The 13,260-nt window shown below is 37.8% G+C and overlaps 1 protein-coding gene across 1 annotated transcript in view; it reads right to left on the bottom strand.

The window, feature by feature from the left end:
- The window catches only part of uba7 (ubiquitin-like modifier activating enzyme 7), a 47,292-nt gene that overhangs the window by 22,391 nt on the left and 11,641 nt on the right, over window positions 1-13,260 (bottom strand). The window contains exons 16-21 of the mRNA XM_033966792.2: window positions 12,884-13,094; window positions 8,871-8,945; window positions 8,057-8,246; window positions 7,454-7,545; window positions 5,613-5,705; window positions 4,157-4,348 (exon numbers count right to left, since the gene is read on the bottom strand). Coding sequence (XP_033822683.1) covers window positions 4,157-4,348; window positions 5,613-5,705; window positions 7,454-7,545; window positions 8,057-8,246; window positions 8,871-8,945; window positions 12,884-13,094 — 853 coding nt within the window. The remainder of the gene's footprint in view (window positions 1-4,156; window positions 4,349-5,612; window positions 5,706-7,453; window positions 7,546-8,056; window positions 8,247-8,870; window positions 8,946-12,883; window positions 13,095-13,260) is intronic.

Below are 13,260 nucleotides of genomic sequence, written 5' to 3'. Positions count from 1 at the left end.
AACAGTATGTATTTACTGGTTTGTTTCAATTAGTGTTTGATTTCAGGGAATGCAGGGATGTCTAGATTATTTGGTTGATTGATTATACAGATCACTATGTAATTGTAACACCTAAAAATAATTGTGAATAATTGTGAATTTTTCAAATTAATCAATAAAAGGTAAGATGTGTGTTTTTTAATCTAATATCTACTTCATTCAGAAAGGAATGGGAGTTATAGATTTCCCTGCTGTTTGACATGGTGTTAATGGTAAAATGGTAAATGGTCACGTTTTTCTATAGCACTTTTCTACCTTCAACGCGCTCAAAACGCTTTACATCAAGAAAACACGCACCCACTCACACACACATTCATATACCAGTGTACGCAGACACCGGGGGCGAGGTGGATTACGTGTCTTGCCAAAGGACACAATGATAGCATTCATCTTTGGGAGCTGGAATCGCAACTTATGTACCAATGGATCTAACCACTCAACCAATAATGTTTTATATCGATAGCAGGATTCGAACAGCCAACCTTTGGCTCAGAAAACTCACCAATTGAACAGAACATCTGACATTGTGACATCCTTAGGGCAATGACATCTTGTATTGCAGCCAATTGAGAATATTACTCAAATATTAATGAAAACATTGCAATTAAGTATTAAACAAGCCTAAACTGAAAAGCAAAACATGCCATAAGTCTTATAATAAAGTCAATTTTCACTGATAGTTCTGATTTTCAATAATAATTTAAACTCGAGCTGCTCATTTGAATACTGCCCCCAGTCAGTCTTCCCCTAAACCTATATATTCCCCTCAGTTACATAAGCAAAATCTATAGGGCAGTGTCTTTCTTCAAGGTCTGAACATTCTGTCAAACTGCTCTTTCCAACATGCCCCTCTCCCAGAAATGCTGACCATGTTTTTTCCCCTTCTCCCCCATTCCTCCACTCAGGTTCCTCTGCTAAACAAATCAAAACTCAAAACCATTCACGGCAGAAATCACCCTCCAAACTGTTGGACGGTTGGAAAAAAAAGTGTCTAAGCGACTCAACACGTGCACAGACATAAGTTCTGCAGCTGCCGTAATGCAAGATATTATGGCTCTGCTTTAATGACTGAGGGCATTCATTCCATTGGGTTTGGGCAATGCAAAGTTGAGGCCAGCGATTTTTACAAGCCACAACTATGCACTACGCTGATAGAAAGTGCTACCAGCTGCCCCCATCGTCACTGCAGTCCTGGAGGCATGAAAATCTGTCACTTTCCCTTATGTAATGACTTGGGAATCACCATACATACAAACTTATGTTAAGGGTATCAACAGGAACTAAATGACATAATGCAAGTACTTTGAGAAGATTGATTTGAGTATGTATCAGATGTCTGATTTATATTGATACTGGTTTGATTAGGGAGTCAAATTTGAAGTTTGTCTTTTAGTTTTAGATTTGCTTGGTTTCAAAAAGACAAAGCAATAACAGTACACTTTGGTAAAACTGAAAACAGACTAAAAGCTAGTGAGATCTAAACCAGGGCTTTTGAAATACTTAACTGGGACTAAATAAAGATTGAACCTGGACTAAAATAAGACTTAACCAGGATTAAATTGCAATAAAACCAGAAGTAAAGTTGGTCTAAAGTAGGACTAACCAAGAACTGAACCAGGACTAATGTGAGCAGTGGACTTCTGCATTGTGTTGTAAGGGTGCTAAGGAGCCACAAGATACCGCGGGAACTTTTGGAATCACTTTTAATCGGTTTCATAAAAAGTATAAAACTTTATGAACATGTGCCGTCGGTCCAGTCCACACTATACAAAAGAAGACAATGGACAAAGTCAACATCTCCCTGCACTTGCTCACATGAACAAACAAAAACAACGAAACAACACAGGAGCTCAATATTAACTTTACAAATAAGATATAACCACAGATGTAAACAAAGGTAAAGACAATTAAAAGAGGACACCTGGGATCATAATAGATGAATGACCTCTTCCCAATACCGGTTTGCAAAGGGAAGAGGCGGGAGTCAAACCCTGAATTTATGCCAGGAGCAAGGGACACACGAAGAAGAAAGCAAAACAAAGAAGAAGCGGCTGGAGGACCAAGGCTGCACACAAAATCAAAATACCAGGTATCGACAAAACTGTGACAAACAAAAGCAGCATTTTGTGTAATTATACATTAATTATACATACATATGAACCGGTTACACTAAACCAGGGCTTAAACAAAACAGTACTAAACTGGAAGTAAACTAAGACCAAATGAGTACTTCCAGGATTAAACTGGAACTAAACCAGAACTAAAACAGAAGTAAACTTGGTCTGAAGCAGGTATAATCATGGACTGAACCAGCCCTTAGCTTCAACCAACTAAACCAGGACTAGAAATCAAAACTGGAACAAAACCCAAACTAAACAGGAACAAACCAAGGACTAAAACAGAAGTAAACTTGGTCTGAAGCAGGACTAATTGAGGACTGAACCTGGAGTAAACCAAGACTTAGTTTCAACCAACAAAACCAGAACTGGAAACCAGAAATAGAACAAAAACCCAGACTAAACTGGAACTAAACCAGGCCTAAACCAGCACATCTTGAACTATTGCCCATTCGGTAGTTATTCCCAGCTGGCCCATCATTGCTGCAGCCCTGTGTGTGTGGCTGGAGGACTTTTGCCTGTAACTTTAGTTGAAACCAGAGCTCTCGTGTCTCATAGCCTCTGCCCAAGTGCCCTCACGTCCCGTAGGACACAGTTACCCCAAACAGTGACCCCCTTGACCCCGTCTGTCAAGAGCATCAACACCAAGAGAGACGAGCTCTACTTCTGCCCCAAAAGGTGAAAGGTACTCAAAGTGGAATATGATCATATCTATAGAGGGCGGGAAAAATATGATCCTGAATCTGACATTACATTTAAGTATGTAGACTGTGTTCTGAAGTTGTTTATTCTTTATGCTATTTATTGCTATATTTTGTTCTTTACATGCACCTTTCAGCCAAACCAAAATTGTATTGATAAAATTCAATTTCATTAATTTTTGTAAAGCCTAAAATCACAACAGCAGTCGCCTCACAAGGTTTAATTAAGGTCATTGGTCAACAAGACAAGCAGAATCACCAACATTTGCAGGAAAAAAAGCAAAAGGATAACTGTCCCACAACATCCCCTTTCTTTAGATCCTCATTCTCAGCTAAATCAACAGTTATTAAAAAATACATATATAATTTGAGGAAATAACTGCTGCTTGAAACCATAAACAGACACAAATGCAGCATTAGCTTGTCCACTTTACCTGCTCTCTACCATCACACTCACTCCATAACAACCATATATAGCAAAGATCACACTTAAACCCAAAACTCATATGAATTAGACTTAACTTGTGCAAACATAGAAGCAGATGTGGGTCTATTTGTATTTCACACTTTTTTACCTTACCTTAAAATCCGGTGGATTTGTGGGAGAAGCAGGTCTTATGTAAAAACAGCAGTGCCAGTGAACAGTGGCCTCTCACGCTCACTGCCCTCATTCATGCACTAATGCTCTCCAGCACCTCAGGAAGGATATAGTACGACTGCAAGGGACTCCATGGGGTATATATCTAAAATACTAAGTGAATACAGTAAGAGCCTGTCTGTGTTCATTGTGTAACAACTTGGGCACAAATTTTACCTACCGTCATTCAAAAATCATATGAAATTAAAACAATGATGGGATGGTCTTCCATTAAAGGTTCACTCTAAAAAAATACCATCTAGAGCCTTACGTTTATGAATAGAGGCTTCAACAGACACTGACAAACAACCATGTTTGCAGTTAGAAATGCATCAATTTAATCCATTTATCCAACACATAAATGTAATGGGATATTCAAAATAGTTTACATGTAATGTTTTTTTGTATTTTTGTGAACACCTAATAAAAATAAACGTTGAGGTCGGGCTACAAGATTTAATCAAAATCCTAATACCAATATGAGTGGTCTCTATTAGCAAATTGCACTTCTACTTCTGGTTAAGCAGGAATCCCATTAATTTCAATGGAGAATTAGAGAAAAGTTTTTCCACTAAAATAAAATATTACTAAGATTATTATTAAGATTGTGGACCCTCTAGTGCCCCTATTAGACTCCTGTATGTAACCGCGTCTTTACTCACTGTGAATGGCTTGGCTCGGCTCGGCAGGGACAGGACAAAGTACATGACAGCCAAGTTGACAAATGCGGTTCTGTAGGATCTGATGTTCTGATGTCCCTGCACTAGTTTGTACAGCTCCAGGCACATGAGGCCTGACACTGCAGCTGTTGTCGTGGCGATGGCCGGGATGATCCTGCCCGCAATACGCTTACTCTGAGGAAAGAGAGGGGGGAAATAAGTGTTAGTTACATGTCATTTACATCCAAACATGAACTGGCAGAAAAGAATATAGGGGACAGATTAATTTGTATTATCCAACCTATATTAGACACTTGAACATTTCTATTTTTACTGATTATACATGTTTTGCTATACATTGACCATGAATTATTACAAAAAAATCTAACTCTATAATGTGCCCCAATGTGCATTGTCTAGTTTCTCTTGTAAAATTAAATAGCATGTTAGGAGTATCCACAGAAGGGCTGGTATAATCATTTTTGTTTTGAATAGGGTTAAAACATTTGAAAACCAATTCCCCAGACTCTAACTTCAATCTTCAAGAGGAGAAGCTATGATGACACTTTCTCCATTGAGAATGAAGATGTTAAAATGTACTGAGATGAATTTAATAGAGTATGGGCAGATGCTGAGAAGAGAATGGCTTTGAAAAGCATTATTATAGCATACTATTATAATTCAGCCACACGCAAGTCCAATAAATCTATATGTCAAATCAATACACAGACCACTGCGCTACGTGAACAATGTAAAAAAGATCATTGGTGGAGGTGGTCCTGGCACATACATACACATACATATACACACATTATATATATATATATATATATATATATATATATATATATATATATATATATATATATATATATATATATATATATATATATATATATATATATATATATATATATATATATATATAAATACAGCAAGTGCCCCTTTTGTTGTCTTCTTTTATCTACAGTAAATCCAGAGCAAACAAATATATGTAAATATTACACACAGAGGAGGATGCCTCATTTTAAAGATATTTGAAAAGCTCTTTAGCATTTACTATTTACCCAGAATAAAGATTTGTCATCAGGTTGAATTAAGCACACTTCTCTCACTGGCCCAGTGTAAATCCTCTTTTGTGCCCTCCAGCACCCCTGTCCACCCCTCTTACACCCCCTGCCCCCCTCCTTCTGTCCTGTGCGGTGCGTCTATGGCTGCAGAGGCTGTGGGCTCAGGTGTCACCTCCCAGGCGACAGGTAAAGTGCTGTGATTAGTTCAGCTCCAGTAACAATGGGCGAGCGTCTGTTATTGTGGCTTTGGGGCAGGTGAGTGAGGCAGAAGGAGGGGGAGTAGAGGGGGGGCACCGCGGGGCAGTTTTAACATCTACAGCACTCCAAATCTGCCCTTTGATCTAAAGTCTGCTGCTGAAATCTAACACAATCACGATGAAATGACTGACCTCGAGTCGGTCCACTGCAGGGATGTTGTAGTTTTCAGCTCGCAGGTTAGATGCAGCTGTGATGTAGTCCATGTGGAAGTTACTGTCATCGTCCTGGACAAAAATCAAAGTAAATTAACACACAAGTCCAAATGAACAGCTAATTACTAAAATAATTCTTATGTAGATCTGGAAGAATATCACCTGTCCATGATCTATACAGCACATTGAAACCACTGAGCTTTGTAAAAGTGTTACATTTTAGATGCGTTGTGCATCTGAGCTATTAACTAAATAAGATGTAGATGATAAGTATGTTTCATATTGCTGGTTGCTATTCATATTTTTGACTATTAAATGCCTTATTGTATACTGCCTCAAAATTAAATAAATAAATCAAATCTTGAATCATAAAAATTCATCAGTTATTGCTTGGTCCAGTTCAAAAAGCAAACAATGACAACAGCAGTAGCAAAATTAAAATAAATTAAAATGTTATTAACACAGCACAAAGGTCTAACTGATTAGTTAGTTAATTTCATCCAACCCTCTATTTTATTGTATATTTACTGTGCATTAAATAAATAAATAATCTATAAATTTGGATGATTTCTGATAATTCTGCTGTTGCTCTTTGAAATGAAAACAGAAAGTGTCCTAACATCTCCCTAACACCTGACATCATACGCTGTTGGCCACATCAGAGGGTTTGTGATTGATGTGTCTATGGTGATCTCATGACTGTCACTGCTGCACAAAGGCTGTGTAGGTGACAGTCGCTGAGGGGGGAGAGGAGGAGGACGAGGCCTGGGGGGGCAGTGAAGACGCTCTGAGCCTAAACTTGATCCACCTAAAACCCACCTACACACATTCCTCTGCCCACCGCACGGACACCAAGTTTGGGATAAATAATGGACTGGAGTAGCCTCAAGATGTCACCTGATCTGGAGCTGTGTTACCTCATACAAATGTTTCAGTGATCAAAGTGGTTTATCATCAAGGCCTTTCCATAAACGCCAGTTATTCAAGGACGGGTTCTCATTATACACTAAAGTACTAAATAGAGAAATCTTTAATTATATTTTAATCACATTGCCAAATAGCTTACCATTTCTCTATTATGACATTAGCTTTAGGAAAAAAACTTTCATAAAGCTAATGTCATAATAGAGATAGAAACAGATATAAACCACAGCACATTTATCTTTAGTTTTTGGGGAAATTGAAATGGTCTGACATTGCTTTTAAACTTCTCACAATTATTATTTTATTACACTGTATTATATTGTAACCATAATAATAATAATAATAATAATAATAATAATAATAATAATAATAATAATAATAATAATAATAATAATAATAATAATAATAATAATAATAATAATTGAATAATCTTAACATCCCTCGCATCAAAGTAAAAGTAGTTAAATATTACTTGAACAATTACTAGTAATACAATTCTGTTAGTATTTTTATACTTTATTTGTTCACTCAAGTTCACTGAATATGTCTAAAAGGTTAACATAAAGCTATTGTTCTTGAAATTGTCTCTGCATTTTGTACTTGCATTTGACCCATCCTTCAATGCTACTGTGCGACCTGCTATGCCCTGTGCATGCATCTACTTCTGGCCATATTTTCACCAGGCCCTCTGGAGCACAAGGCTGCCTTTATCCCTTGTCTTGTAGAAGTCACAGCTTTGGGTCAGTGATGCCCAGAACCAACAGAGAGGAAGCCCCTCACAGGACGTCCTAACAGAAGCAGACCGGACCCCCACTAAGGCCCGGCCGCCGCTCTGTCTGAAGAAACACAGAGGAAACACAGTAGAAACACAGAGAAGAGTAAGACAGCGTACTCACCTTCTCAAAGTCCATAGGAAACATCTCTATCATGGAGCTTTTCAGGGATGGACAGGACAGCTTCTGTTTCAGCTCTTCTAGTTTTTCTTTATCTGCAACAACAAGCAGTCATGTTATCGGAAAAGATGAGTTAAAAACAATATACAGTTCTGAAAAAGCAATGATAACTACTGTACATACAAAAAGTAACTGGAATGAGGTAGGGAGCATTTAAAATACTTTGTTAGTATTATTTGTACTGGATGTGTATTTGCATATACTCTTTAGGCCCTTCATAAAATGTTAACATTATGTTATGTTATGAAATTACTGCATGAAATAGAAACACTTTCAGAAATGAAGTCATTTTAAAGATGGAATTTAAAGGTTCCAAGGAAAAACATAAGTATGGGGCTATACTAACATTACAGCCAAAGTAATAAAACGTCCATGGAGTCAAGCAGGTGATGAACCCTCCACCAGTAAAGTTACATAGTGCATCTATAAAGAAATATCCACTGATCGAGCATATTTTGAAGTTTTGGTATTTTATTACCATTTTAATTACATTTACATACTATTCCAACATTTCAGAATAAACCTACTCTGTGAACTTCTACTCACCAGCCTCGTCACTTTCTCTCTCCTCCATCTCTTCATCGGTCACTGGGATCTTCAGACTTTGAGGTGTGAACTCAGGGACAGTCACTCTCTCCAGGATCTCACTAATTAAAGCTCGGTCTCTTGTACCACTGATGCCATAGGTTTGTCCATAAAGGTTAGCAGCAGCCACTATATAATCCATATGTGTCACCTAAATATACAAAATACAATTTAACCAATTCAGTAACTAATAGTTGTCATTGGGATTGCGAGAATAATCCCAATACAATTGAAATTGCAATTGTAATGGTTTAATGTTAATGCAGTTAACATATCACAAACAATGCATTTTTAAGTAACATATCCTCCTCTGCACACAACTAAGTATCCATCTTATAATGTATCAATCTACACAACCTGTATTTAGACCCTTACAAACAAGAATAGGATTCTTGTGATAGGTAGTTCATGTCTCTTCATAAATTAAATATAAACATTAATTTATCTAAATTATCTTGTGCTGAATGCTTTTGGAAAATATGACATCAATTTTCTTTTAGATAATAACTACATACAGTTGTGTTACTTTTTAAGTGTTCCCTTGGTTAGTGTAATTACTGTGTGATATGAACTGTTCTCATGGAAAGTGTAAGTTGAGATAAGCATCAGTCCTGCAGTGTAAATACTTCACTTCATTGATAACAATCTGTTACATGGGTCACAATCACACAAGATAACTCAGGAATGACAACATTTGAGTGAACTGCTTTTATACAAGATCATCCACATGATTTGAGAGTCCCTAAAGATAAAACTACATTCAGACTATACTCACATTGGTGGGGTCAAAGGTGAGTGGATGAGGGCATCTCTTGGTTCCAGACCAGAAGGGAAGGCCATGACTGGTCACCTACGCAAAGACATGACAAAATCCATTTACAACATACAGCTGAAATAAAGGCACATGTAAGAACAGTTACACAGTTTATATTGACCACGTTGTGTTTTTGTTTTTGATGTATGTAAGATTATGTGGCCTGAAGGCTTTTTTGCAGGAAATCTGTAGTGCATAAGAAAACCTTTTCTTATGCATTATTATAATAATATGTAATGTATGTACTTGCTTTCTCAGATTTTTCGCCTCAGCACCCAATTTTTATTTCTCAGTATGCATGAATTCTGTGCATTTTGTTTCAAGCTGAATCTAGGCCTGTCATGATAACAAATTTTGAAATGCAATGTGTGTGTGTGTGTGTGTGTGTGTGTATAGACAATATACAATAAACGATTATATTGAAACCAAACCATAAAACAGAATTATCCCCCAAAAAGTATTCTAAATGTACAAAATTGTTAACAGTTAAGTAGTTAGTTTGTATTTATAATAAGTCAGAAGTTCGTAATTCAACCTTCTACAGCTCAAATCTCATTATAATACAAAAAATTAACAAAACATGTGCAATTGGTACAAAGTTTCATCTGTCATATGTATTGAACGATAAGTTGAGATAAGTAGTATTTATCATGACAGGCCTAGTTGAGTCTAATTTCCCAAAGACAATTAGTGTCACCATAGACAACGTTTTGACCCACTAAAACGCATTATTACATTAGTCTAATTACTGATGTAACTTCTAATTATTCTGTAGAAACAGCCAACACAATAGCACCAAGGTAAAGCTAATCTTTATTATCTTAATCGTGTCTAATCGTGTGAACAGGAAATAATCAGATAGTGGTTCCTAGGTGACTACAGGAGATGCAGACTGCCATCAGCTGTGGAGTTTATAATTTGCAGGTCTGATAGAGGAACAAAGGGCCCTGGGGCTTTGAAGTGGCCAAATGGAGCATATGCTGCAGAGGGGAGAATCTGCCGTGGTGTGGCTCTTTTCACTGTAGGGGACCTCACAGCAACAGCCAAAAGGCAAGATCAACTCCAGCAAACTGTCTGTGTCTGCGTCTTCTAAATACAGTGTTACTGCCTTGTTTGAGTAATTTGCTCATAAAGTTATTTTTGATTGTGGGTTTCTCTATTATGTCTACTACTCTAGTTTCACACTAATAAGGAGACATAGAATCAGAGAGTCATAGATATGTGTTACAAGTCCACGTAGAGTACCCATTTAAGGCATAATTATAAAAATTGTTAGAATGTCTCTGTATATATTTGTTACCACAGATATGATCCCAACAAACTAAGTCATAATAAGAAGAAGACGTGTCTATATGCACTTTCAGAGACTATATTACTGGAGCAGAGTTGGGGAAAAAACACCTGAGGATACAGAGGTCATTCGGGGCTTAATTTGAAGATAATGATGTGGGAATGTTTACTATTTACATACCAGATAAAATACTATAAATGTTATCACAGTGACAGTAGAGTAGCATCATTTCCACCACAAACAGCACGATATCTTGTCTTATTCAGCTTAAAACCTACCGACCCTGTAGTTTAGATCTGTATAAACATGTTCTGAAATGTGATTCTTGCATTAGTTTATCAGTTCATATTTCAGTATTTTTGTCAGTTCTTTTGGATGCTTTTAAAATGTGAACTTTAAAAAAACATCTGACCCAATATTTTCCTGTGTATACTGTGTCAGAAATGACATAGGGCCTGCACACACTTACAAAGAGCACACTGACCTATGCCCTAAAATACAAAGAACATGGTGTGATTTTACAATAACAGGTTTCTATTTACAACCAAATGTCATGTTCCTTCCTCCATAAGGCCTATTGCAAATGCCAGTACCGCACAGATGTCAGTTCTGAGCCTTATCACCAGTTCAGTTCTTTACTTCCACCCAGAAGTTGCCATTTTGCGCAATGGCCTCAACTGGTTCAACTGAAACTGTTACTAACCTCCGCAATGAAAGTTCCTCTAAAGTCTGCGGTCACAAGGGACAATTATTTATAGTTTTATTGTTTTGAAACTAAATGATTGCAAGACAAGAGAGAACAGTGCCCAAAAGAGAACTAAACCACAGTCAACAGCCAACGTGCGCTTTGACAGGTTCAGGTGAAACTACAGCATACAATGAATAACAAGAATACCTATAGTTTTGTTTCCTTAAACTATTGTTGCTTTTGTGACCTTTAAGTGGCTTAGAATTAGGACTGTGCCATTTATTAAATCAAGAATCAAAAGTTTCAAATTGTCAATAACCAACTTGGGTTTTTAAAGATGGAATGAAAAAGTAAAAATCATTAAAAGTGAATCAAAAGTGAAATAGTGTGGTTTGGAGCAGAGTTCAGACTTTGGAGGAATTGTAATATTTTCTTGTTGAATTCAACTCATTAAACTATAACGGACTATAAGGGTCACATAAAAAAAACAAAAAAAACACCAACAAAAAACGTGGTCATTATGAGAATAAAGTCGCAACATTTCGTCATTAAAGTCAAAATTTTGAGAGAATAACTTCGTAATCGGTGTAATAAAGTGACATTATTTTATCCAGATTTAGGGCCTGATATGTCAAAACACAGAAAAGCAATTCACCACCAGTGCAAAAGAATGCCCATTATTTGAGTTAAAAAGCTTAAATAAAACCTATGTACGATGAATGTAGAACTTTATATTGCTGGCTTTTAAACATTATCAACTGTTGAATCATTTTCCTGGGAGTGACCCCCATACTCCTCTGTGAGTAGCTGAGAACTTCTGGGCAAGAAACCAACTGTGCTCCCATCCCAAATACAGGTGAAGGAGTCTTGGCGAGATTTTCACTATTAATCCGTTCCTTTGGCTTTGAGCCTTCTACCTGTCTTTACACTTGTTTACGGGCTTGTGCAGCCCTGTGCAACGAGGCAGAGGCAGCTTATGTTTGGATCATCTACGGATATGAGGTGTACGCAGTGCTCCAGAACCTGTACTGGGGAAGAGCAAGGCCACAGCAATTCAGGATCAGGGACCAGTTTCAACTCTGTGTATTAGACTAAACTGTACACATTTGGAGACAGAAAGAGAACAGTGCAGTGGCAATAGAGATTAGGCCACATTATAATCGGTCTACAAGTCCATACTGAGGGGCCGAAATGAACCACAATGAGCACATCTTAGAATGGCGATTGTATGCAAAGTGCCCCACATTTAAAAAAGTAGAGAAGTGAAAATATGCAGAGTATGTATATATTACAACTAAGTCTCATTCATTAAATTTAAAATTGAAAGCCCTTTTGATTATTTTGTGTCATATTTCTTAGTCCTACTTAGAATAAAGAGCATTTGTGTCAACATACAATTATGCTATACTTTCAGTAAGGCTGATTCTTTAGTCTCCAAATGATACAAACATACTCTCATTTACTGTTTTATTCTCATCATTGCTTGGGGCATGATTGTTTTCACTGTCAGCCCAGTCTTGAGTTATCAGAAAGACTGGCCTGCTGAATCAGACGTGTTGTACATGCAGAATCCCACCCTACTCCAGAATGTTAAGACTGAGGAATTGAGGAATTTGAAAGTGGGACTGGGGTCACTGAGGGTCTGTTTGCACTGACATCGATCTATGCACCCCCTCCTCCCTCCCCTTTCCTCCCTCCCTCCCTCCCTCCCTCCCTCCAATCCCATCTATCCCCCAGGTGTGACAGGAACATGTGACATCACTCTGTCTGCATGCTTTGGACGATTACAAACCAGCGGAGATTTTTATCAGTATGTCCCTTTCAAGGGTTCAAGTTACTGACACACGTACACAGTCTAAAGTACTTCAGTCCATCCTGGTGTCAATCCACTTTACGACAGCTGGCTCTTCTTTATTGGTAGATGTGGCAAAAGTTTATTGACTGATCGCTAACTTATATCTTCATATGTTAAATGACATTTAACATATAATGTACCTCATGAGGGGGGAAACAGTACAGGAGTTGTCGGATGTCGTTGTTGAACAGAGTTTCCCACTGGACTCGGGCCCACTGCACACAGTCCTCCCAGTGTACAGGACGTCTGCCTCCAGAAGACAGCTCCATCAGGCTGCTCCACACCTCTGTGAAGACCTGCAGTGCCTCCACCTCCCCACGGCCAAGAGTCCGAGTTATAAAGTCCTCATCTCTGAAAGAACATGATAGTGACAATGAAGTGGTCAGAGCAGTGGTTCCTCAACCCAAAGATGAATTTTCCCATGGACCAAGTTCTGTCATTGTGTCCTTATGCAAGACACTTGGTGATGGTCAGAGGCACCAATTCTGCAGATTGAAAGCCTTGCTTCCGTCAGTCT

This window comes from Periophthalmus magnuspinnatus, chromosome 5, assembly GCF_009829125.3.
Source record: "Periophthalmus magnuspinnatus isolate fPerMag1 chromosome 5, fPerMag1.2.pri, whole genome shotgun sequence".
Lineage (NCBI taxonomy): Eukaryota > Metazoa > Chordata > Actinopteri > Gobiiformes > Gobiidae > Periophthalmus > Periophthalmus magnuspinnatus.
The sequence above is the reverse complement of the archived record's forward strand: the minus strand, read 5'-3'. Positions and strand labels throughout refer to the sequence as shown.